A 25906-nucleotide genomic window follows, 5' to 3' on the forward strand; every position below is an offset into this window, starting at 1 on the left:
CTGCAGTGCCATGGCTCCGGACAGGGCAGCTGCCAGCCCAGGAGGCCACGGTGGACATGCAGGGTACCAGGAGGGTTGTACAACCCACTGTTGACTGTGGGTCCCCCCGGACCCCCTGGCTCTCCTGCCGTTGCAGGCAGCAAGCCCTCGCTTCCTGGCTGCCATGCATGGGCAGGCCTGGTGGCCATCTTCTCCTCACTTGCTGCTGGGCCGTGCACCCCAGGGCACCCCGAGGCTGCTTGGTGTGGGGGGGAAAACTTCCCCTGGGATGTGTGGGGGCCCCACCAGCCTGGCCACACCACTGGGGCGACCTACGTTTGCTGGGGGAGGCCTCACTGGAGAGGCAGCGTGGGTGAGGGAGGGAGTGCAAGCAATGGCCAGGGCTTTAGCTGATTAGCCTTATTAATAGAAATTAAGCCCTGGCTGCAAGCACTGTAAAGCCCCCGTAGGCCCCCGTGCTGCCAGGAGGCTGCGGGGCTTTGGGGGTTTACAGCCCGAGCCTTTCCCTCCCCAAAACTCCACCTGGGGTGAGCCCTAGCCCCGTCCCTGGAAGTAAAATAGGTTCCCCCATGTGTGGCCAGAGACTGGCTCGTCTCCAGTGCCTCCCAGACCCCTTCTGGGTGGCAGCCACTTAGCGGGGTTGTTTCTGGTGGGTTGTTTCTTTTTTTGAGGGTGGGGGATGGGTGAGGTTAGTGATCTGCCAGGGGGTGGGCTGGATCCAGCACTTCAATCCATGGTTGCTGTCGATTCCTTGGGTGGCCCACCTTGCCTTTCTTCTCTGCTGGGCACATGCCCTGCAAAACCATGGCAGTGCTTCTCCATCCTTCTGGCTGGTGGCTGAGGAAGCAGTGTGGGGCTTTGAAAGCAGCCCTTTCCCCTATTTTGTCCTTTACCGAAGCATGGGCCCATGCCCTCATCCTGCACTGCCCCCCTCCCTGGCACCCTCCTTCCTGGCTGGGTCCATCACCAGCGCCTCCTGCCTCGGCCCCTCCAAATCTGCCCCCACCAGCCTGCACCATCCTGCTGGGGAAAGGCAAGGAGCTCCTGGGCAGCGGGATTACTGGGGGATTCGGGCCGCGGCAGGCAGCCACCTCCTCCCCATTGGCTGGAAAAGCCTCTTAAAAGTGGAGAAGTGCTTTCTGCCCGCTCAGCACCCACTGGTCTCTGCCGACCTGAAACCATAAGTGGCTGCTGACCCACATCCACACTGAGTGCCGTGGGGCACTACCTGCACCTGCAGGAAGCGAGGGGGTCCCCTGCACGGGGCATCCCCCCGGACTGGCCACGGGCAGCTTTGCTGGGCAACATTGGAGCTGAGGAAAGCAGGCTGAGAGGTGGATTAGCTCTGTTGTGAGGACATAGTTGCCTGGGAGGAAGGAGTGGAGCACGAGAGACCACTTGAGGGGTGCTGGATTCCTGCAGACATCACCCTGTGCCCAGCTGACGGTGTGCCCACCATGGAGCAAAGAGCCAGCAGGACCATCTAACCAGGTGCCCTCATCCAGACCTGGGAAGTGTCAGGCAGAGGGACAAGGGAACGCTGCTGACGGATCTTCTCAGCCCTTGGCAGTTCAGCCCGTTCTCAGGAGGTCGTCACTTCATTGTGCAGGTGAGTGGCACGGAGGGATGCTTGCATCCTGGCACCGGCTGCCGAAGAGACAGCTCGTTCCAGGCCTGCACTTGTTTAATTCTCTAATGAATGATTTCCCAGGGTTTTGTCTGTGGGCTGGGGAGGCTGGTGGCATGAATTGTGGCCCTTGCATTTAATAAACAAACCCCGCACCTCATCCAGGCTGTGTGGAGGGCAGTAGGAGCCATCCTAGCATTTTTGGGGACCCACCTGGATATAGCTTGCCTGGCACGGTGGGGCTGTGCTGGGCATCGCCAGCACTGGCTGCTCTGTGCTCTGTGTGTGTTCAGGGACTTGCAGCCACGGCTGATCCTACTGTGGCATTCACCCTCACAGCCGGGGCTGGTGACTTCTGGTGGCAGCACAAATCTTCTCCCGGCGCCCACCTGCAGAGGGCGCTGCAGCAGCGCCCGCTCCGGGCCCACCTGCCAGTGATGCACGGGGAAGGGCAGGTGCTCATGCTGATGAGCTTTTAGGTGCATGTGAACTTACACGTGGTATTTTCACCTGTGAATAAAGCTCCTTAACTGAGGAGAAAATAATAGCAAGCTGTAGAGTGTGCAAAGGCAAGGGCAGGGTGCATGGTGTGACCACTGTGTGCAGCCATGAGCAGAAGAAGTAGCATATGTGCCGCGGTGTTAGGAACAAGGCAGCTCTGAACTGCCTGGCTTAGAGCTGGCATAAATCTCCAGCAGAGCAGCACTGTGGCATATTGACCTTGGAGCATCTCTACAGCTGAGTTCCTCTGGTGCACCTCATCTTTTTCAGACAACATCTAGCTGCAGGCCAGGCTAAAACCCTTTCATGCCTTGCTATACAGTTCTGTAACACCGAGCAAGTCGCTCCTGCAGAGGTATCTATCTAGCTCCAAACTCAAACGGTACCGATGGATATTTGTCTAATGTTCTCTTCAAAATCAGAGTCACTGACAGGTGCTACAGAAATCTCTAAAGAGCATGCCACAGATGGACACATATTTTCTTGCTAGGAAGCTGGAGGGGAGGGGTGGGGAAGATGAATTGCAATGGTTTGATTGGTTCATTTCATTTGTGGTTCAGGACATGATCAAGGAGAGCAAGGCTGGGAAAAGGGCTTAGATAAAAAGGCTCAGAGTGTGTTTGGTGGCAGTCACTCTTACCTGAAGTCCTGTGGTTTTAGGAGCAAGGGTTCCCCTAGGGGGAGAAAGGAAGGATACCTCTGAGGGTGGCTGGTGAATCTTATCCCACCCTTCCCTCCACAGGTCAGCCTTGGCTTGGGCATGTGGCTAAAACCAACTGACCAAGACCATTTTGTGCCTCCTCATGTTGACGCACTGTAGGTGCAGGTGCCATGTCCCTTGCTGAGGGGTCTAGAACTGACCTAGTTGTCTTCCTGCAAGTCCCTTCTCCAGCATCCCCCAAACTGCAGTTTCAGACCCCTCTCAGAGCAATTTCCAGCCCTGTTTCCAGCCTTGGCTCTGCATGCTGAACCTCCTGCAGCCTGAGAAAGACCAGCCACTCTCCTTTTCTGCAAGATTCAGGGGTGTCATGGGGTAGGACCGCTTCTTGCCAGGCAAGGGCCTGTTACCTGGGCTCTGCCCCAGCTTGTACCATCCGTGCTTTTGCCTAAAGGATTTGCACTTGTTTAATGTGCAGAGTAACAGCAGCAATGGGAATCAGGTCCAGTCATCCCCATTGCTTGGGGGACACAAAGAAGAGGGACTTCCTTGAGAAATGCACCCAGATCCAAAACTCCCAGGTGCTAGCCCTATGTGTCCTGCCCACAGGACCTCGGCAGTCTCCAGCCAGTACGTGACTGCTGGCATTTCCCATGACTGCTGGCATTTCCCATGACTGCTGGTATTTCCCATGACTGCTGGTGCCAAGGGATGGGGACATTGCCACAATCCCGTCGTCCTTCAGCCAAGGGAGCTGGAGAGGAGACAGGCCCCACGTTGGCAGCAGAATGGTGATAGGGCAAACTGGACCTGACAAAGGCCACCTCAGGCATGGAAAATGGCCATCCTGCTTTCTAATGCCTTTCTGGTGCTACTTGGGAGCATCTATAATCAAAGTCCAGTGATGGTTTTGCATACAGGTTTGAAAATAAGCCCAGCTGACCAAGAAACTGAGGCTAATGGTGCTGGGAGGGGTATGTCAGAGACGTGGTGCCTAGGGGAGAAATAAGAAAAACATACCTACAGCAGCCAACTGGAGCAAAATTCCTGGGCAGCTTAAGGGTCCCAAGAGCGACTCACAAGACGTCCCCTCTAATTCCCTCCTTCTCCCCCCTTAGGCTTTGTTCTGGCCCCTCTGTGTAGGTACAGAGCCCTAATCTCTCTGGCATGCAGATAACCACCGGTTTGCTGTGCTCTCCCCCTTCACCCATTTCCCAAATCTGGCCCCTCACGGCGGGGAAGGGAGGGTGAGGGAGACGGCTGTGTACTGGGGCCTCCCAGAGGAAAGCACAGTGAGCTTAATAGATCTCCTGTCCCTCACTACTGGAGGCCTCTGTAGCAGGGCAGGTCCTGGAGGGCTCCCAGCTGCAGCAGGCCAAGGCAGGAAAGGCTCAAAGGAAGATCCTGGTAGCTGAAAGGGGTTCACATTGCTGACTCTCACCTCACACCAGCCTACAGGCAGGCTGGGTATGGAGCAAGCGAAGTGCTGCAGATCCTGATGCCCCACCACATCAGATGCAGCTCTCCAGTCTCAGCTGGGAGCTGTGACCCTGCTTGGCTGCATCTGACCAGGGGTTACGGAGCTGTGGGCTGCCCCAGGCTCAGGGGGTGATTCCCACCTCTGCCCAGCTGTGGCTTGACCTCACACCCTGAAGCAGTCCTGCCTTGCCTGGCAGAATGAAGGTGCAGCGAGGTGATGTGTTCCCTCAGTGAGGCTTGTGGAGATTGGATATGCTGGACGTGGAGAAAAACCTCATAGTAAACGTTTGCCTGCTCTGCTCTTCTTGCAGCACCTGGAGATTTCTCTCTCTCCCTCTCTCTCTGTTGCCCTACCTCCTTCCTGCCTGCCTTTCCCTCCCAGGCTAGACGATGGGGAGACCTGACCCAGAGGAAGGGCAGCTCCCAGCTGCTGTGAAGCCCCCAGATGGTGGCTGGGGCTGGATTGTGCTCTTCGGCTGTTTTGTGATCACTGGCTTCTCCTATGCCTTCCCAAAAGCCGTCAGTGTCTACTTCAAGGAGCTCATGAAAGATTTCCACGTGGGCTACAGTGATACAGCCTGGATCTCCTCCATCATGCTGGCCATGCTTTATGGGACAGGTGATGCTTGGACACACTTCCCCCTCCCTAACTTGTGCCTTCCCCATTCTGCTATGGGCCCAGACCATGTCCCCAGGGCTCTTCTCATGCTCACTGGTCTGGTCACGAACCAACATGCAGAATACAATCGTCCCACCACTTCCCTTCTAGAATTGTGCTGCATTTCATATCCTCGTTTCCTCTGCCCCAGGAGACCTCAGGGGTCACCCCACCTGCCTCTCAGACAGTTGACATGGGGTTTGCCCTCACTGCTGAAGTGCTGCCCCTATCACACCAAGCCCCTCTTGTTCTCAGGGAACAGGCAACTGAACAGGCAAAGCAGAGGCCTCCACACCACAGCCTCTCCCCCTTGGCCAGGCCAAACAGATGTATGTCTAAGCAGCCAAGTAGTGATTTCCACCATTAGTGTTTCATGTTCCCCAAGTGCATTGCTTGGCCTGACTGCCCCTTCCCAGTTGTCCTGTCTCCTGGTCTACCTATTCGGTCTCCTCTGCTTTCTTCCAGGACCAGTATGCAGCATCATGGTGAACCAGTTTGGTTGCCGGCCTGTGATGCTCATCGGTGGGCTGCTAGCTTCCTCTGGGATGATCCTGGCATCTTTTACAACTAATATCATTGAGCTTTATCTGACAGCTGGCGTGCTGACAGGTGAGAGCCCCAGAAGCTGGGGGGGGGGGATGGGAGACGGACTTACCTGGGGAAGAGTCAAGACCATGTTGTAGCTCCCTTTAGCATTGCCATATCTAGCATGATGCTAGGCATCAGGTCTCCCCTCACCTATTTGTACCTGCTCACAGGAGGCAAGTAGTCAGTGAGATGCATCTGCTGGACCTAAACAGGCAGGTCCTGTGGTTGAGGGGGGAGGGACAGAAGAAACATAAGTGATGCTCAGTGATCATGGTGACTGGGGTAGCACCAGTATATAGTGATAGGGGAGAAAGGGAAAGTTCCTGGTTAAGGCAGAGGTTGTATCTAAACATGGCCACAGTTACCTAATTCAAATACGTTTCAGGTAGACAGGCTGGTTTAGCCCATCTTCTCTGGGGGCAACCCACCATCACGAAGGAGCAGAGGCTTGTGGGGAATGCATGAATCCCATCACGGGACTTCAGGACTAGGAAAGTCTGAGGGGAGTTTTCAGTTCGTTGCAAACCATGTCTCATGTTCTTGCACTCCCTGTCTCCCTCCTGGCTCTCATCCCCACGTAGGTCTGGGCATGGCGCTGAACTTCCAGCCTTCCCTGATCATGCTGGGCACCTACTTTGACAAGCGTCGGCCTCTTGCCAATGGACTGGCTGCCGCTGGAAGCCCTGTCTTCCTTTCCTCCCTCTCTCCACTGGGGCAAGTGCTGCTGGAAAAGTTTGGTTGGCGAGGAGGGTTCCTTATCATGGGGGGCCTTCTGCTTAACTGCTGCACTTGTGGGGCAGTCATGAGACCCCTGGATATGGGCATGAAGCGGAAGATGGAGAAAGCTCAGGACAAATACGAAGCCAAGGAGATGCTGCCCATAGGAGGGAAATCAGAGGAGGGAATCAGCACAGCTGATGGAATCAAGAAAGCTAAAAAAGCCAAGAAGAAGCCCAAGAAAGGGAAGAAGCTTCTGGATTTTAGTATCTTTTCCAACCGAGGGTTTATCATTTATACCATTTCAAAGTTCATCCTGGTCTTGGGTCTCTTTGTGCCCCCCATATTGCTGGTCAACTACGCTAAGGACACAGGCGTACCAGACACAGAGGCTGCATTCTTGCTCTCCATCATTGGTTTCATAGACATCTTTGCTCGTCCAGCTTGTGGCATGGTGGCAGGGTTGAAGTGGGTCCGCCCTCACGTGGCATACCTCTTCAGCTTTGCTATGCTCTTCAATGGCTTGACAGACATCTGCAGTGCCAGGGCTAGCAATTACACAGGACTGGTCATCTTCTGCGTCTTTTTTGGCATCTCTTATGGCATGGTGGGTGCACTGCAGTTTGAGGTGCTGATGGCCATTGTTGGCTCCCAGAAGTTCTCCAGTGCCATTGGGCTGGTCCTACTTATCGAGGCTTTTGCTGTGCTCATCGGTCCACCCTCTGCAGGTAGGTACATTGCTGCAAAACACAGGTGATTTGTTTGGCTGCCATTCCACAGCATTGTGGGTATTGGGCATGGACATGGTACTTGAAGACAGACCCTACTTCTCAACTTTAAATTTCCTCTGGAAGCTGAGATCTGAGGTGAGAGCTTCCCGTCTCACTCCATGCACCACAATGCTCAATGTGAACAGGGGCAGAAGGTGGCAAGTGATACTTCTCCGTCTGCTTTGCTTGGCGACTTACGCAATGGCAGGCACACAGAGCTATCTAGAGTGGCATGACTTCCAGTATCCCTCAGCCCTGAGCAGCGGCACTTCCCTCTCTTTCATGCTGGGATCCAGGCCTCTGCCTTCACTGCCAATGTTGTGTAAAATCATGTTATGGGTAGGGTCAGGCACATGCCTGACCTTTGAGAGTCTTCAGTAGGACAAGGTGAGGGTCTTTCAAGTTCTCCTTGGTGTCCACGGCCTTTAGATTGGTGCTGTGAATAATGACCTCAATTTGTGTTGGCCCCAATCCCAAGGCACAGGCGTTTAGCTGTTGATGAAGTCAAAACAATTGGTAGACCCACCCGAGGCATTTGTTGTTACTTTTTTTTTAAGAGATTTAAACACTCACAGCTTCTCAGTCTAGCCTAGGCCACAGTCCCTGGTAAGTTCCACGCTCCACAAACAGGCTGTTGAATCGGGAGACCCTTTACCCATGAGGTTGGTGTAGATTACTGTTTAGTGTCTGATCAGGTCTGAGAAAGACAAATTATGCCAAGAGCTTATTTCCAAATGAAGTGCAGTTCCCCGCACATGCAATTTGCGAGGAAGGATCAGGGACAGACCATGGGCAAACCCCTGGGCAGGAATCACTCCATGGCTTCCTGCACTCCCTTCCTTCAGCTGCAACCTGTGGGCTAAAGCCCATCAGTGAAGACTTCTGTGTGAATGATCTTTTCCCCAGCACATACCACCAGTTACGAGCAAAACCCACCCTCAGCAACTCCACCCAGCTCTCAGGTAAAAACTGGTGGCCAAGAGAAGATCCTCTTGATGCTAACATCTTATAAGCTCTGGGGCAGTCAGGAGTCCCAGGCCAGGGAAGGTCAAGGAATATGTGTCTGGGAGGCAGCTGCAGAGACATCACAGGGGGCGAGGGGGATTTAACAGTGCCTTGCTCCAAGGAGCTGGCACACCATGGGTGGTGATGGGGGACAGCCCTCAGCCCTCCTGCTTCAGTTCAGCTGTGCCTTGGTACTGTCCGCGTGCACAATGGGAGGCAGGTGGTGCAGGGAGCCAAGTCATGGTTCCCACCTTCCCCTTAGGGGGAACCTGCTGCTGCAGTTCTCCTCTAGTTCAGGAAGCTTGAGTGTGCTGGCAAACCCAGCGGCTTGGGCTTGGGGGAGCAGTGCTTGGCTGGAAGAAGGGGGTTGAACAAAGTAGCTTTGTTTGGTGTAATCCTCCTGAGCTGCTTCCCGTTCCATGGGGCTGAGGGGGTTTGGCACAGGATAAACCACACACGCACGCGTGCATGCACATAGGCTCCTCACTCGCCTTCTGGCTTGGGTGAACAGGGGCACATTCACCTGGGGAGGAATTTACCACCCGGGAGGCACCTCAAGTGTGTCCTGGGGCTGGTTTCAGACCACGCACCATAGCACAGCAGGGACTGGGGGTCACATGTACAACCAGGAGCACGCAGGACCAGGATGAAGCCTCTGGTCACCATGGCTCCATCCTGATTGCAGCAGGGTGGCTGCTCAGGCTCCCCAGCACGAAGGACTGGTAACCCTCCCTCCATTGCCAGCCCTGGTGCATTCAGAAGATGCATTGAGATCTCTTTGGCAAAGAAATCACCAGGGGTGGGCCAGCCAAAGGGGTTTCTCTGCCAAAGAGATGTCTCTTCTCCCCCTCTGAATGTTTTCCTGACATGATAGCTTAAGAAATGGCAATGCCTCTCAAATTTTGTTTCTCTTCTGAGACTGGACAAGCCAAGTCCTCAGAGGCTTGTCTCACCTTGGCAAGATGGCCCACCATGATGTGAGACCACAACATCAGTGTGTCACAATTATTTAACCTTGCCCAAACAAGGGAAAACACCAACCCCATACCCTCACAGTACTTTCCTTGGTAGTACAGTGTGGCTTCTGCCCACTGTGATTTTTAGATGTTCAAGCTTCTTGCTCTTCTCTTTACAAGCAGGTCCTCAGCCACGTGCAGGTGCTGCCCACCTGCACTGGGCTGTCTGTGCAGGAACATACAGGCTGAAGCTAACTGTCTCATTTCTTCTCCAACCATCAGGCCGCTTGGTCGATGCCCTCAAGAACTACGAGGTGATCTTCTACCTGGCGGGCTCAGAGGTGGTGCTATCTGCTCTCTTCCTGGCCATGGCCACCTACTGCTGCCTGAATCGGGGGAAGAAGAAGGAACCTCCTCCAGAGAAGAACCTATCCAGGGCCGGCGGGAGTGACACTGAGGAAGCAGAGTCTGATGTGCAGGAAGCAGAGGAGCACAGCAGCAACAACCACCAGCTGTCCCACAGCACCGACAATGCCGTGGTGGTGGCCAGTGAGGAGGCCAACCATGTGGCTGAGGAGCAGAGTGGGGAGGGAGGTGGGTGTCCCGAGGGGGACGGGGAGGTGTCCGCACAAGATGGCTGCAACGCTGACCAGATGGTGGAGAGGGACAGTTTTTAGCCAAGGCAGAGGAACAAGGATGTATAAAACTGGCCTTGTTTGCATGCACCTCAGCATGGGATGGTAGGTGGGATATGGGGAAGGGAAGGCTGAGACAAAAGCAGATGTAAGAAGAGGGAGACGTATAAGAATAGCTCATCCTTATATATATATATCCACATACCTACCCAGTGATACAACTACTTGCATACAGCACCCATGCTGGTACAACACAGGCTCAGAGCCACCCAAACACCAAAAAGAAAAAAAGAAAAGACAAAAAAAAAATCTTCTTTTCCTACTTCCAAATCAGCCCTGGAGATGATGGTCTTTTGAAGAGGCCATCAAGGACTCTCCTTTTCCTTCTGCATTGTCACAATACAGAACACAAACAATTAGAGACTCTTTGTAATCAGATCCTGGTACGCTTTGGTCTGGTGTCAGTGTTTCCTCTGCCCCACCTCCACGGTCGGGGTAACGGCAGACTATCTGGCAGTAGGTTTAAGGTTGGTGTAATTCGTAGCTATCGTCTGGGTCACCTCCAGCTGCGGCCAGCATGGGGGTAGATGCTGCGGTCCCTAACGTACCTCCCTCAGGCACTGCCAGCTGGTGGGACGCCAGCTCTGACCACCTCCATCTGGTACATCTTTTGTAGGAAGTAAAGCTAGGGCAGTGACACGTGGTGCTGCTTTTCCAAGTGGGAAAGTGCTGGGTTAGAGGCTGCTGCTGAGATGCAAGAAGAAGACATCTAAGACAAATGGCATTAGGTGAGCAGCCACGAGACGGAGCCTTGCCGACAGGAATAGCAGCGAGCCAGCTTTAACTAGGCTGAAGTGAGTCCTGTTGACGTGTGAAGGGAACAACTTGGCCCCTATGGGGGTGGGGGTTCCAGGGCAGGTAAATAACTGTGTCCCAAGCAATCATCCACTCAGCAGGAATGGCACCAGATGCATGTGTGTTTTCCTTTTAAATAGAGAAAAACCCCTTATGTAAAGGAATCAGAGGTAAGGCAGAAGGACAAGCCACAGCGCCTGGGTGCCACTAACAAGGGTGTTGGAGCACGTGGTAAGGCAGGCATGACCCCCCTCACCCCCGCTGCAGTGGTGGATTTCTAGATTCAGAGAGGACAACCTTCCCTGGCATGCTTAAACCACCCCTAATCTGCTTTAGGACTGGATCTTTTATAAACACCCCTGGGCAAAGCCCTTCCGGTTTCCTGAACTGCTTCACCTCAGGGGCCCTGGGGGTAACCTGTGACTGTAGTGAGGGATCAAAAAACTAAGCAGAGGCTACAGGGGAGGGCGGCAGGGGGCAGCTCCTGGGGCCATCAAAATAGGTGTTTCATTTCAGACCAGACTAACTACAAATTAATGGGTAATGGCTGAAGTCTGCATGAGCCGTAAAGCCATTTAAACTCAAGCAGGGGAGTGGGGACACGAAGGACAGCGTTTCATTCCAGATGCTCCCAAGCAAAGAGCAGATTATAAGCAAAATAAAGCTGCTGAAGAATGTCAGTTTAAGAAGACGTAAGAACTGGAAATTGGAGGGGAGAAGGTAAACCCCATGGGGCTGTACCTTGTCACCACTGTTGTTAGTTTTGGTTGTGAACCAGTCACGGCAGTGACTTTGGGCTTTTTCCTATTCAAACCCACTTAGAAAGATCCCAAATCAGACTAAGCACCACAACAAACCCCAGATGCAAAGCTCTGGGAGAACGAGAAGCAGCAGGGAGGGTGATGGAGCCGTGCAGGTATTCATTCACTGCTCCTCAAGCTTGTTCTCCCCTCCCCGCAAGGTGAGATCACCATTTCTGCCCTGCTTGACCAAGTAGCTCTGCAGCTCTCGCCAGCAAACCTCTGGCCCCCAGGCAGGGTTTTCCTTATTTACCAATACCCACTCCAAGAAGCAGCTCACATCTTCCCAGAAGTCCAAGGTCCACAGTATGAAAACAACTGCCTTTGTCAGCCAGGCAGGTCACTAGAACAGGGTCCCCTCTACTTCCTTGTCACCAGTCAACATCTCCCACCAAGCCTCCTGCTCTTATATCTTTTCACAAAAGGACATAAAAGCCCTTAGGTTACAAGACCTCGCTATAGATGGTGCTGTAAGATACTCAGACCTCTTCTCTACCCCTCCACTGGTCAGGCTGCAAAAAACCTGGCACCGCTGCCTTCCACTTCCGTCGTCGGCTTTCAGGCAGGCTCCGCTGAAGCATTTTCTCTGTTCCTTTGGTACAACAAACAGCTCTGAAAGAGGATCAGGGACTTAAGCATCAGCTCAAGCTTGTGAGGCAACAGCTGAGCTGTGTGATGCTGGCCCTGGAGGGGTGCAAGGATGCCACTGGGCAGGACTGAGGCAATGGGAGGCTTGACAAGGCTGGTTTTTCCCTGGGAAGCCAAGATGCAGAGAAGCTGGTGTTAATGGAAGAGTGGCTTTGCTGCTGCATTTATACACTGCCTTCTCTGGAAACCTGTGCTGCAGTAACTACCGCTGCTTGGCACAGAGATTACCCATCAGCATGAGCAAGAACAAAAATGGCCAGCACATGACACTCATCTTTCCATCATTATATTTTAAGATTAAAACCAATGGAGGATGAGCAAACAAATCTCTGCAGAAAACCCACGAAGGAGAGGAAATGAAATGTCACATTTTTCTTTGTTAGAGACAACAGTCAGTACATCAGAGCCCATTTAAATCTTCCAGAGCAGCTTGACCATGGGTGGCTTTCTTCCAGGCACCCACAGAGATGACGAACCTCCAAAAACAAATCAAAGAAAACAGAACAAAACAAAACAAACATCTTGATCATAAATTAATGCCCTTTAACTTCACTCATGACCACTAAAATGTAATGACAGAGAAGTCAAAATCCTTGCCTCGAAGAAGCACACCACTCCTGGCAGTTGTGCTGACTGCTAAAAGAGAAAGGCCCGTCTGCATCTGGGATCAGCCCACAGGGATGGAGGGAGGAGAAGAGAAAAGGAAGGAGGAAAGAAGCAGCCTCACTTACCTTGGTTTTCTTTTCCCCCCTTCCCTCGTGCTGGGGAATGGGATGTTAGCTACTGCTTACAGCTGGCCCAGAGGCGGCACCAAATGGTTGTGCGGACAGTGGGGATGGCATGCTATTCACGCTTTGCACTAAAAAAAGTCTCTGTAGGCCTCTGCCTACAGGCTGCATCTTCCACTCCTCACAAGGCTTCCTGTCTCTCCCCTCTGGTTTAAGGATGGGATATCTCCTTTGTGGGTCTAAGGTGGCTCCTCCTGGCACCTGCACAAGGAAAAAGTGTGCAGGACTGGCTGCACAATCTCAAGAAACACACTTCGTTACTGTCCATTACAAGGTGCCATAAGAGAAGAGAACAACGGAAAGGAAATGTGTGCAGCTTTGCTGTTATTCCAGGAACCCATCTGCCTCAGACAAGTATGCTCACCTCAGCATCTCTGCTGAGTAGGGGGCTCCTTCCTGAGCCAGGTCCCCAGGGAAGGGCAAAGCAGTATCCTGCAGGATTCTAGCTCTGAGGTATAGCTATGGAGTGTGCAGACAGTGCCAGCTGTGCAGGAGCTCAGGGACTATGAAGAGGATGGCAGCCAGGGGAAGACACTTCATCGCTGCAGCAGCTCAGCATCTTAGGCAGCTACTTCCACCAGCCCCTGCTTTGAGGGGTTCCCCCAGCCCCTTGGATGGAGGCGGGGGTGATCACATCACATGTACCACCACCACTTCTAGGCATCAGTTCAGACGTGTATTTCTTAAAAACACTGGCACAGAGAGCTGGGAGTGGTGGGAGTGTTCATCCTACAAAAGTTGTTCCTGCGTCCCATGAAGACAGATGGGAGAGACAGAGGAAGCTTGAAACAGGCCGGTGAATGGGAAGCTTGAAGATAGCGAGCAGTGGGGTGAAGAAAACAATGCTGGTGCTAACTCTTGCCCATAGCACAAGGGGAGGACAGAAGGGGGCATCTGCAGATGTTTAACTGGCTTCCATATGCCAGTGGGGAGTGGTGCACCCCACATGCTCAGCAGTGTCCCGGCTGCACAGAGTCATGTGGCGGTGCAGTAGGGGATTTTCCTCCCCACACCTCAGTACTCGAGTTGGGCAGCAGAAGTGGGGAAAAAGGAATGTCCAGGCAAACAAGCAAGGGAAGACAGCGGAAAGCAGAGGTTGGTCCCAATCCAACCAGCTACCCCCACCCAAAGCAGAGGAGGAATCCCAGGCCAGACATACACAGAAATCATGGAGGATGAATCGCCATGTGAAATACATGTTTTCGTAACAGTCCACAAAGTCTTTCCTCTGGCCATGTGGGCACGCTCAGACACCATCAATGAGCTTTTCACCATTTGTGTCCTCCTTCCCGCTACCCTCTCTCTCGCTTCCTCCTTCTTCTTCTTCCGCCCCATCTGTGTACGTGTCCTTCTGCCCATAGTTGAGAGTAGTGCGGGCAAGGTCCACCTCAATGGGAAAGACGTCCGCATCTCGGAGCACGGCATAGCAGTCGTCGTAGTACTTGGACATTGTGGAGACAAAACGCTGGAGCTGGAACACGATGTCCTGCACTGTAGCACAGACATGTTGGGAACAAATCAGGTGAAACCCCCTTCCTGAACAGCACAAAGGCTGCGATCAAGCCTCCCTCGCCAGCGTTAGATATAGTCTCCTACACATTCATTCCTTGTGGCTCCGAGAGCTGATGTCTCAGGCACAGCCACAAAAGACTTCTTCAGCAAAGACTTCTGAGCTGAGATGAAGGAGTATGCAGGTCAAAGCCATGTCTGCCTGACCCCTTCAGGTGCTGGACACAGCAGTGGTACTCACCGTGTTTCTGGTCCAGGAGCTCTATTTTCTCTAGCACATCCTTCCTCATCTTGGCAAAGCGTGTTCGAGCCTCCTGCCGGCAACGCAGGATAAGGCGGTATTCATAGTTCCCAGTGCTGACACGGTAGAGGGGTTCACCCAGAGCCTGCCATGGTAAAGAAAAGCATCACTACTACGCAAAGACAAAAGGACAGGCACCTTTCAACCCAGCACGGAGAAGTGGCATGGCTTCTTATCTGAACTATTAAGACAGGCACTATGAACAAACAAGTCTAGGGTGTGAGGAATATATTAATTTATATCAATCACACGAAAAATTCTGCCCTCCTCTGCAAGCTCTGCCCTGTACGCATTGCATAACATACTATACATACATATACGTGACATACACAGGGACCACTGTGGGATCTACAGTCATCCAGACATAACACTGGAAACCAGGACGGAGGGACCTATACATTGTCCCACAAAATAGTTTTGAGAGAAAAGGGTTAGGTCTGTCAGCAAAACAGCGTTCTTTTCTTGCTCCTACAAACATAATGTACATAAAACCCCACGTTACAGACTATGGCTCGGTAATGCATGCTGCATGTGCCAAAACTCAAAGATGTTACTCTGCTGGGCAAGACTGGGTTTCTTTCCTTCACATTTAGAAGGAAAGATATAATTAAATGTTGTGTCAGGAAAATTTTATTCCTTCCTGGCATTGGGAACTAGGCATTCCAAAAAAATCAGATCCCTGCTCTGAGATCAACACCTAGGGTAAAACAAGATCTTACTTTTACGCAGGGAAACTGGGCATGTCAGGGACACCTTTAGCTATCTTAAACAGAGCTGTTAAGCATTACAGTCATAAAAGTCTAAACCCTAAAATTCCTATTGTTAACAGAGATCCTTTAATCAGTTTTCTTCAACTACAAATGCAGCTTTCACAAGCGTTTTGCTAGAGAGAAGCTAACCCTCCGTTTCTCAGAAAAAGCCCAGAATTAATGATAAGCTGTACACAAATGGAATCTGTGAAGATAACACCTTAATCCTCCTTACACAAGCTAATAGTACTTAAACACGGAGACAGGCAACCACCGAGCAAACAAGCTGCAGAGGAGACGTCTGGTCCCTCTACTGTTCTGCAGCACTAGCAATTCATGACAGTTATTTGCAGTGTTTCCCAGGCAGCATTTAAGGCTCTCCAGTTTCTAATACATTAAGAACAAATGCGTGTAATTCTTAGGATGCATTCACCAGTTTCGGTGCACACAGGCACAGGAGAACTCTCGCAATTATAAGGTAGTGTGCATAAGGAAGCGGCAGAAACAAGAGTATGCAGTTGCAGTTGCCATAGTACTGGTACTCACAATGCAGCTGTACTCTTCATCATCCATCTCTTTGACTTTCAGGCAGTAAGACTTTGCAGATTTTAAAATTAAGGAGAAAAAAAAAGGCAAAACAAGAAGGAAATATTAAGAATTAGAAGCAATTCCATCATCATCTGCAGGCATAAGAGCTGTACCATTTCAAGCCTTCCTTCAATGCTGCAGCTAGGGACACTGGGGAAAGCACAGTGGGATCACAGTATATTAAACACCTCAGTGGAAATAAAATCTATTTAGAGAAAGATGGGAAGAGAAAACAGTGGGGGAGAGCGAAGGCACTTAATATTTATATTACAGTAGCAAATAGTTTAGATAAGTATAACCTAGTAAGAGAAAAATCCCATGTTCATCTACTGTTTAGGAAAACAGTATTAGAGAAGTATGAGGAAAAAACAAATAAAGAGGAAAAAAAAAAGCTGAATTGTGGGAAGGACTGATGTGGGAAGACATGCTGCTGTATTCACTGGCCTTAGGGCTGCAGCTTCAAATACTCCTCTCAACTGGTAAAAGGAAATAGAACAGATGCACTTAATGACTCTACTGTCTTTGGGTGTAGAAAACAAGGTGTCAGTGGAATGGAGGAGGGGAAAAAAAAAAAGGCACGGTCTAAATGAAAAATATGTCTTGACAGTTGTTTACTTTGGCTGAAGAAAGACTATCCAAAACTACCTGGAAAACACAGACTAGAGAGCTATTTAGGGGAGTTCAAAAGCATAAGTTGCACAGGAACTCTACAAATAAATTAGGAAATTAATTCAGTCGTGTAGAAAGTAAGTCACCTGAACTCTGGGAGATCTTTCTTACCAGTGTGAACCATTAGGTTAAAAGCAGGTGTCTGAATCTGAGTAATCTGGCAGCAGACAAAGAATTGGAAAAAATGATGCATTCTCGCAAGGACTCTGGAAGGATGAGTATGTGATCATACAGGCTATATGTGACTTTCAGGCTATGGCTCTGTGAAACTTAATTTCAACCACCAGTGAGGGAAGAAAAAAAAAGCAAAAAAAAAAAGCAAGCAGCTCGCAGCTCACCAAATATTCAAACTTGACATCCAGGTATTTTTTGATAGTCAGCCTTGTGTCAGGAATGGCTTTATTAAGATACGTATTCAAGTCAGTAAGCATCTGCAAGGGAAACATGCTGTTGCTGAATGTAAAAAACCAAAAAGCATGACTACAGTTCATCAAGTGCAACTTTCTAACCAGCACAGGTCATAAGACTGCCTCGAGTTAACTCTTTTTTGAGCTAGAGCATATCTGAAAGAAAATCTCTGATCTTGACTCAGAATTGCAATGGTTAGAGCATCCAATACTGTCACAGGCAAGTGGTTCCAGTGTTAGAAATGCATGCCTCCCTTCTAATCTGAATTTATCTCCTTTTGACTCATTTAATCTCATTTTCAATTGGTCCTGGAAAGCACTCTCCCTCATTCAAAGGCCCACTACCCAAAGCTGTCCATCCAACGTGGCACTGAAAGTGGTGTCCCAGTCAACATTTAAACCTCTCTTTGCTAAACTAAGTGGACAGATCCCCTGGAGACTTTCACTCAAATATATTGATTCAAATCCTTGAATTGTTCCTGAACTGCTTACTTAAACTCTTTTTAAATTTAGTTGATATCTTTAAATTATGGGTACCAATATCAGGAAAAGGGCTCTAGGGACTCCGCTGATCAAGCTATCCCCTCATCCACAAAAGAAAAGGAGAGGGATACACTCATGCACAAAAGTCAAAGGGACAAGATTGATATATTCGCTACATTACCTCTTAGGTTCTTTATGAAGAAAGAAGGAAAGCAAAGAGTTTTTCCCACAATGAATGATCTTTAAGACCACACCTCCAAAGACAGGCTTCTGTCTTTCTAGATTCCCCTCTTCTCCAGACCACTTACTTCTATGCTTAAATTCATTACCGGCTTAATTGTTTTCAGAAGGTGAATCCCAAACTTCTCAATATTGCGATGGGCATCAGCAAATTTCACAAAGGCTTCACTGGCAGCTGGTTGAGGCTCCCGTACACCAATGACAGAGAAAACGTCTCCAAAAGCTGGATGAGGGTAATAAATACAGACAGATGAAAGAAGAGGTTGACCCTGGAGTTGACCCCTTCCCATAACCTTGCAATTAGCTGGGGAATGATGCTATATATTCCTTAAAGACCAGAGGCTGGCAGGGTGTTTTTTCAATGTCTCGTGTGAAAGACAGGACCTGTGTTAGCACCGTAACTGGCAATGCCAGGAAAGCAGCCCTTCCCAGCTCATTTCTGCAACACTTAACTTTCTTTGAGTGAGAGAACCATGCATTTAAGTACTGACTAGAACTCCTGAAACTGGAGGTCAAAGATTTCTGCTCCCTTCACTCAAGATTCTTTACCTCTGTGTGTCTGAGATAGCTCAAAGAAAGCCCTGAGAAGACTCTTGGTGTGCTCTGTCAAGCCTGTGATGGAAGCCAGAAAAAACGTTTAAGTAATTTCATTGAAACATAATGGAGGCATCCTGCTCTCCCATTTGGTGTCTGATGGAAGACACGTTTTACCTTTGTATAACTCTGCAGTCCTCTCCAGCTCCTCTAATCTCTTCACTAGTCCATCTAAGTGGAAACAAGAATCAGAATACAGAATTACAACAGTCAAATCCAGGATGTGGTTAAGACCTGATCAGCCAGAAAAACACCACTTTCTTATCTTTGGTTCAAAACTCCCTCGTCTCTTAATGCCTGTCCCCTGGCCCAACATGGGAAGCTTTTAAAAAACAACTGCAAACTTACTTTACAGTGTGGGGTCATCACCTATTGGCATCCACTAAGTGGGTCCCCACTTTAAATTGATTTGACTTTAATTAACATTTAAATGGCCCCAGCGACTGGATATATCACTCAGGAAGGGCAGAGGCAATCACAACAGCGAGCACAGCAAAAGGAAAGAATTACGATGGAATAAGTGGAACATGCAAATAACAATAAAAAGTAGGTAAGCACAAAAGGGTAAGTGTTCCCTTAAGAAAATGTCCTCCTGGACAACACTTACCATTGCAAAGTATGGCCCGGCTTAATCCCAGGGCATCCGCTGTCCCTGAGCTCATGTTCTCTACCAGTCGATGCTTTACCTTCTTTAATACTAAAGGCCAAAAGAGAGTTGCAAACCAGGATCAGTATCATTTCTATGGGCCTGATAGCATACTTCACTAGTTTCTCAGGCATTGAATAAATTGAACTTAACTCACTTTTGAGGTAGCAGGCAGAAAAAGAATAGCATAGAAACTAGATGTTTGGTCCAGCTGTGCATAACACATCCTCTATCTTGCCTATCTGTTCTGCTCTCACATCCTATATACTTCAATCACCAGAGCTCCAGCACTTCTTTTGGAAGACTATTCCGATCAATCACTTTGCTATAAGCTAACTATCACGATATTTGGAACTAAACTTTGCTTATGCTACTTGCTATATTACTGCAAATGAAGTCAGGAGATGAGGCTGAAAGCAAGACAAATAGTATTTAATGCTCAAACTTATCCCTTTGCTTACTTTTACGTTTTGAATCTTAGTTAAACCCTTTTGTCACCCCTTGGTGGAATTAATTTCTGTCTTTGGTGGTCATACCCTGCAAATAACTAGACACAGTTATACCCTCTTTAGAATTAGATGACCCAGCTACATGTATTTAGGGGCAACCTTGCAGGGGTGCCAAGTGCCCGCAGTTCCCAATAACTCAGCTGAAGCCACAGTGTTCAGCATCTCTGGAAAATACCATATTCTCACCACACCTGTTTCCCCAGAAATCCATCTCACTCTTCATGATTTTCCTGAACCCCTGTCAATTCATTAGAACTTTAATCACCATGAAAATAAATGAAAGGAAAAAGAATATACAGATTTTTTACAAAAGTGAGAAAGGTAGACCATATAAAGGTAGACAGGCATTTCATCACTGTTCTCCAAGCTGAGAAACTGCAACCAGTGTTTTTCAATAGATGCATTTCTGTGTACAGCTAAAAATCTCAAAGGTCAGCATAACTTACATGTATTAAAAATAAATAAATTACATTATTATCTAGTTGAGTTTCATCATCCATGTTAAACACAGTGCAAGAAAACAAGCCTCCCGCAACAACAGTCAAGCCTCAATTTAACTTTTAAAATTATTTCAAGAAGTCAGGGAAGTTATCTTTTAAACCTGCAATTCTCTTTGACAGTATCCATTTGAAAATGACTGAGTTAAGAGGAAGAACAGAACCAAAATTTTACTTCGGTTTTGCAGGGACCAGTCTTTCACCCCTCCACGTCATTTTAACACTCTAGGGAAAAAGAAACCAGTCTTACCAATATCCAAAGACTTGCCCTGCTTTGGGTCGGCCTGAAGCTTGTTGTAGTGTATCGTCACTTCTCCCTGTAGAAAGAGCAAACCCAAAACTGCTGTGCTGGAAGCAAGTAGCAGTGGCTTCCTTTACCAGTGGACAATAAACCATTAACTATGACCCAGAAGCTCCAGTGGCCCCCTCCTACCTCTCACCTTTACCATCTGTATCATCTTGGCCACCTCCACCTTGGTCTTCCCTTTCACGGACTTCCCATTCACTCCTGTGATTTCATCACCAGCTGCTACGGTGCCATCTAAGGCTGCTGGAGTGTTATCAAATACCTAGCAGAAAGGAGAAAGAGCACAAGTAGTGTGGAATCAAGAGGAAGAGAAAGGTTAACACAGGGCTGAAGAACAAAATACAGACAATTATATTCCTCTTATTTAACTCAGTTGTATTTTGTTCACAGTGAAGCTGCAGTTTTTCCCCTTTCCTAACTAAGAGGTGGGCTGATCATCTTGCTCTCTCAGGAAGTTCTTGCCTCCAGGACGTACCTCCCCAGTGAGAGGATTTCTTGATGTTGAGAATGTCCCTGTGAATTCTAACATGCTCTCCAAGGAGAAGGATAGTTTCAGAAGTCTTAATTTAACTCTTCCACACCATTAGGTACTAGGGTGAGGAAATCTTATTCACTGGTAAGTGAGATGATGTCTCCCACTTTGAGGAAAAAAAAATAGCATAGGGACTCTCCATGCTTTCCATCTCCCAAGCCAACACTGTTTTACCAAGATGTTTTATTCTTCCTCCCTGAGTGCAGACCTGGACAATGTAGAGACAGGGGCAGTACTGGGCTCCTCCCCCAATGCTGATCCCAATCAGGTTCTGGGAATCCTTCTTCAGAGTCACTGTCCCAGGTACAGTGGGGATCCCCCTAGAATGAGAAAGGGGGAATGAATAACTGAACATGGATGGCAGAGCCGCACGTGTATGAAACAACTGCGGTGTCTGAGTTGATACAAACTGAAAACACGATGGGCACTCCACATTTGAATTCATCGCATTATCACCACCATAGAGTCTATCAGCACAGGCCAGCAGAAAGACCTTCTGGGCTATCTTTTTCGAGACTGCATACACAGATCAGAAGTGGGAGAGACACCCTCACTCACGGCACTGAGTGAGACACCGAGGAAATGCTATCATGTTTTAGAGATTTAATCTGCTTAGTGCTGGAGTGAGAGGACAAGTTGCACAGCATAAATGAGATGCAAGACAAGTGCTCCATGTTAAATTAGTTGTTAATCTCATCAAAGCTTTTACTTCTCAGGAAATACCAGTGTCCTCCTCCTTACAGACCTAAGGAGTCCTGAGTTTCTCTCCATTTCTTGCCTCATTATCTTTCCTCCATTATAAATATTTTTCTCTCTGGCTAAGGTCAGTAATTTACAGAAGATCTGTCAGCACTGCTTTGCAATCAGAAATGCAGGGTAGTCATTGCAGAGCAACAGAAAGCATTCTCCTTTGCTCACCAGTGCATCAATGCCCCATCCCCATCCCCCATAGGGAGCAAGAAATCAGAACTGAACTGACTCTTCAGCACACAGTGACAGCAGCAGGCAAATTTATCCACTCCCATGAGGTCTTGGCTGCAAAGATTATTTCTGTTGTTGGCAAAAAACAGGGAAAACCAAGCAAAAAACTTACAGCTTATCTTCCTCAATATCATAGTCCAAATCCGCAAACATTGTTTTGGTTAAATGGAGCCTGTTTGTCTGAAACGGCTTATTCCAAACTCCCTGGGAAGAAAGAACAGAATAAACCCCAATAAACCAATGATCTCAACAGAAAACTGCAAAGAATCAACCTGTCACACTTGTTGATCTCCTTTTTTTTTTCTTTTTTTCTTTTTTTCCCCTAACATCACATCCTGGTCTCTGTTCTTTTATCAAAGATGAAAAACATGTCAAGTGTTTCTGATTCTTTGCTCTGAATGAGACAGGAGAAAGTCCTTGAGTTTGAATGCTGTAGGTTTCAAAACCCACATATGTGCAGCATTTCCAAAACGGAACAAAAAGTCGTCCCTTCTGGAAGCTGTTTCTTCACATGCTCAACCGGCACCACGGCTGCTAAAGATATTTACAGTTTTATCCCCTACATCTGTTAAACATGTCAATTTAGTTCTTGACTTCATAGCAAGTCATGTCACATTTTGACATCCATTTCCTATCTCAGGAGGCTACGCAAAGCTTTTTGCAACTCATTTTCCCAAAAAGCCTCATTATTTCCCCACACACGAGCCCCCCATTCTGTTTCCTATTTAATTTTGGACAGTAATTAGCAGACACGTCTTGTTTCGCTCGTCCTTTGGCAGCACCCAAGGCACGGTGGGTGATGTGGCCCGACCCCACCAGCCGCCACCAGGCTTCGCCGACAGCTGGCCACGCTGCATCCCGCCTGGCGGCGGCCTCGCACATCGAACACAGCCCTTCGCCGCTGCCTGCTGCGTGGCCCCCACCCCCGCCCTCCCGCCGGGCTGCACCCCAGGGCCCGCGGGGCGAGGGCCCGCCACGGGCGGCGGGGCGCTGGGCCCTGGCGGCGGGCTCTGCCCGAGGCCTCAACCCCAGCCCCGGGGGGAACCGGGCGCCGGCCCGGCGGTTTGAGGAGGGGTCGCCCTGGCAGGGCGCGGTGCTGGCGGAGGACGACACCCAGCCCCTGCCCTCACAGAAACCGTCGCCGGGGCAGCCGCGGGGGGGCGGCCCTGGGGGGCGGGGGGTGTCCCGTGGCTCACCGGAAGTGGCCGCCTGGCGCGCGGCCCCCGCCGCCACCTGCCTCCCGGCGCTGTCAACCCGCCGACACGTCACCGCCGGGGCCAGCCCGGAAGCACCCGAGCGGCCGGCGGAGCCCCGCCCCCTCCGCTCGCGCCGTGCGTTGCCATGAGGACGGCGACCCGCGGGGCGGGGCCAGCTCGCTCCCGCCGCCATCTTGAGAGAGGCGAGGCGTGGCCGTAGTGCCGGTGCCGGCGCCCTGGCCCCAGCCCGGCTCTCGGGCTCCCCCGCGGTGGGGGGGCGGGGGCTCACCTTGGCCTCAGCGGAAGGGAAGGGGCCATCCTCCCTCCGGCCAGGCAGGCCCCTCCGGTGCGGCGGAGTGCTGCTCTTGGGAGTCAAGCGCCCTTCGGGTGCGTGGTGTATCCCGGCCCCGCCCGCCCCGAGGCCTTCGGGCCCCTCCGGCCACCGCAGCGTGCGGAGAGGGAGGGCTGGGCAGCCTGTTGGGGCCGGGCCTGCAGCCTCCAGCCCCAGGTTTTGGGTTACATCCGATTCCAGGTTCCCGAGGCACCCCAGTCACCGCGGCGCCGGCAGACGGAGCCTTTGAGCTCCCTAAGTCGCAGAAGGGGAGCTGCAGTGGTGGCAGGCGCTGAAGAAGAGGATGGGAACTGCTAAGTTGAACAGGCGTCATGGCACAGCATGAAACAGCAGCACCGTTGCTTGTCCCGCTGTTATTAATGGACCACGATGAACTATTGGCCATTCATTCACCAGGAAGGGCACCCAAAGTGTGCCCACAGCAAGGAAAAGGCCCTGTTGCACTTGTTGCTTGGAAAAATACAGAGCTGTTACCCATGGAAAGTGATGTACCCTACACGAATACACCCAGCACCAGCCTCCCACAGAAAGGAGCGTTTCAGAAAAACTTCTGTGAATGTGAACACACCCTGGACTGATGATTCAGATGACAGCAGGGACACAAAGAGCTTTGAAAGTGGTTGGTACAATTGCCCCTACTGCTGGCAGGCCAGCAGCAACCTGTGGAAGCAGTGATTTGGAAGCTGATCAGCACAGCTGTATGCAAAACTACTGTGCTGCCATGTGTATGGCAGGATCGCCAAGCTTCTGCACGTTTTTTCTCCTCTGTGATATGTGTGTGGGGGTAGTGGTTAGGTGTTCAAATTAATTTTCTGCCTCCATCAAGATAGTACCATCACTGGGAAAGTGCTTTGATTTCCCAGAAGAATGTGGTCACCTGTTGCATTATGTGTCATCTCTTCTAGCTGCTGCTGTCTTCTGAGCAATTACCAGCCTGCCAAACCTGCCTTACTGATGCAGATTAAAAAAAAATAAAATTCACTCTTTGAACTGAATACTTCTCCGTAACCAGGAACAAGGACTGGCCGATGACAATGACCTCTCTTCCTGGCTGTGAGAGTGGTTAGTGTTTGCAGTGTGCAGCTATGAACCTCTTGACTGCATACATCAAAACATCAGCTGAAGCCACCCACAGTGCTGGAGTACAAGGGCAAGAGTGTGTTGTTAATAATCACTTTGAAGTCCTAGGTCTAGGGGATGATTTATTTATGAAGGGAAGTTGAATAAAAAATGCAGTCCTTCAGGTATAAGCTCTCTGAAGAGAAGACTGATATCCTGACTGTGGATGCTAACAGGAATTTTACATCAGTGAAACACCAGAATTGATGAGCCAGGCCCTGATCTCTGCCTGTGAGGAGCTTGCTGTGGCTCAGCAGTTCAATGGCACTTCACTGCAGCTGAGGATGATACAGAGAAGGCAGAGCCAGCAAAAGGCAAGAGGCAAGGGTTACAAGTTGCAGCATGGAATTCCAGTGCAATGAAAGGGGGAAAAAATCCACTGTGAGGGTGGATAAGCACTGTTATGGCAGCCCAGAGAGGTGGTGGAATATCTACCCCTAGAGACAGTGAAAATTTTACTGGACAGATTCTGCAATCCTGAGGTCCCGAGAGAGACTCTGCAACATTTGGAAATGTTTTTGCGTGTAATTCTTTTTCAAATTCTTGGATCAAAACAACTGTCTGTAACTTTCTTCTTCTTAGAATACTTTGAAATGCATTAAAACAAAAAAAACCCATCTGTCCTCCTCAGAGCTAGTAGCTTTGCTATTGACAGCTAGGGGTTGATGTATTTGTGACACATTGCAGCCCGCAGTGAAGTCCAGCCCTTGGCTAGCTAGGCACAGCCCAACACAGAGGCGACCCTGCATAACCCTGCCCAAAGTTGAGTGTTAATACAGACAGAAGCTGAATAAACCAGTAGCACACATCAGATCGTCAGCAGAGGCAGAAACCAAGTCTTTCCCAGGCCACGGCAGGTCTGGGAATCCCACACTGGCCCTGTGCAGTCTCCTGCTTCGTGGCAGGGTCACCCCGGAGGAGGCGACCACCAGGCTAGTCAGCTGGGCTTCATTTCTGAGAGGGGAGCTCCACCGTGTGGGCCCTGCTGAGAACCTCGGCTGCAGGAAGCGGGTCTGGATTCAGGCGTACTGGATTTGCAACCGTAGGATATTTTTCCTATTTTACTGCAAGGGGAAAAAAAAACCCGTTTCCCCCACGCCTAAGAGAACACCTGCATAACCAAAATCATTTGGTTGTGCCCAAGGGGATTGGTCAGGGCCTTGTACATGGCTGGGCAACAGACTAGTTAAAAGCAGTCCTGGGTCCTCATTTATCTTGCACCCACTTCTGCTACTAGAGCTGCAGGGGAAAAGAACAAGCAGCAAATGTCTCCTCTCCTGGCAGCTCCTGCCATTAGAAAGAAAGACAGTAGGCAGAACTGGCCTGAGGTAAAAACCCAGACCTTCTGACACTAGCAAGGCCAAAACCGGTAGGGCTGATGCACCTTGCTTTTGTATTGCTCCAGTGATGTCTGCACATTGTGTATGTCCCTGAAGCACTGGCTGGTGTGTGTGTGTGTGTGCTGACTGACCCTGCTTTTTTTGTGTGTGTACAGTCATTCTAACATGTCCGGAATCGATTGGATTCTCTCTGCATGAGATG

At 50.1% G+C, this 25906-nt stretch overlaps 2 protein-coding genes across 5 annotated transcripts in view; one reads left to right on the plus strand and one right to left on the minus strand.

The window, feature by feature from the left end:
* The first annotated feature begins 1125 nt into the window (after positions 1-1125).
* SLC16A8 (solute carrier family 16 member 8) lies at positions 1126-10040 on the plus strand. 2 transcript variants are annotated; one of them, XM_037388876.1, is made up of 5 exons: positions 1126-1609; positions 4648-4884; positions 5389-5532; positions 6093-6956; positions 9242-10040. In XM_037388876.1, the coding sequence occupies exons 2-5, from the start codon at positions 4656-4658 to the stop codon at positions 9634-9636; spliced, it is 1632 nt and encodes a 543-aa protein (XP_037244773.1). In that variant the 5' UTR covers positions 1126-1609; positions 4648-4655; the 3' UTR covers positions 9637-10040. The 2 variants fall into 2 exon arrangements, with proteins under 2 accessions (XP_037244773.1, XP_037244772.1); XM_037388875.1 differs by having other exon boundaries at positions 1127-1609; positions 4577-4884.
* A 2127-nt stretch (positions 10041-12167) lies between these two features.
* PICK1 (protein interacting with PRKCA 1) overlaps positions 12168-25906 on the minus strand; it is a 32538-nt gene continuing 18799 nt past the window's right edge. Inside the window, exons 1-13 of one of the 3 annotated variants that reach the window (XM_037388880.1) lie at positions 22894-22989; positions 21810-21901; positions 20925-21036; positions 20318-20446; positions 20128-20194; positions 18833-18922; positions 18343-18396; positions 18181-18243; positions 17721-17854; positions 16840-16932; positions 15791-15841; positions 14436-14580; positions 12168-14176 (exon numbers count right to left, since the gene is read on the minus strand). In XM_037388880.1, the coding sequence (XP_037244777.1) occupies positions 13932-14176; positions 14436-14580; positions 15791-15841; positions 16840-16932; positions 17721-17854; positions 18181-18243; positions 18343-18396; positions 18833-18922; positions 20128-20194; positions 20318-20446; positions 20925-21036; positions 21810-21850 (1224 nt within the window). In that variant the 5' untranslated portion in view covers positions 21851-21901; positions 22894-22989 and the 3' untranslated portion in view covers positions 12168-13931. Of the gene's footprint in view, positions 14177-14435; positions 14581-15790; positions 15842-16839; positions 16933-17720; positions 17855-18180; positions 18244-18342; positions 18397-18832; positions 18923-20127; positions 20195-20317; positions 20447-20924; positions 21037-21809; positions 21902-22893; positions 22990-25906 lie in introns of those variants that run through there. The other 2 variants (XM_037388878.1, XM_037388879.1) reach the window with 2 other exon arrangements.

The sequence above is a fragment of the Falco rusticolus genome, chromosome 5, assembly GCF_015220075.1.
Source record: "Falco rusticolus isolate bFalRus1 chromosome 5, bFalRus1.pri, whole genome shotgun sequence".
NCBI classification, from domain to species: domain Eukaryota; kingdom Metazoa; phylum Chordata; class Aves; order Falconiformes; family Falconidae; genus Falco; species Falco rusticolus.

Coding starts and splice junctions, on each gene's coding strand:
- SLC16A8 (XM_037388876.1), top strand. CDS start 4,656: ATGGGGAGACCTGACCCAGAGGAAGGGCAGCTCCCAGCTGCTGTGAAG. Junction 5,533..6,092: donor GACAGCTGGCGTGCTGACAG/GTGAGAGCCCCA, acceptor ATCCCCACGTAG/GTCTGGGCATGGCGCTGAAC. Junction 6,957..9,241: donor CATCGGTCCACCCTCTGCAG/GTAGGTACATTG, acceptor TCCAACCATCAG/GCCGCTTGGTCGATGCCCTC.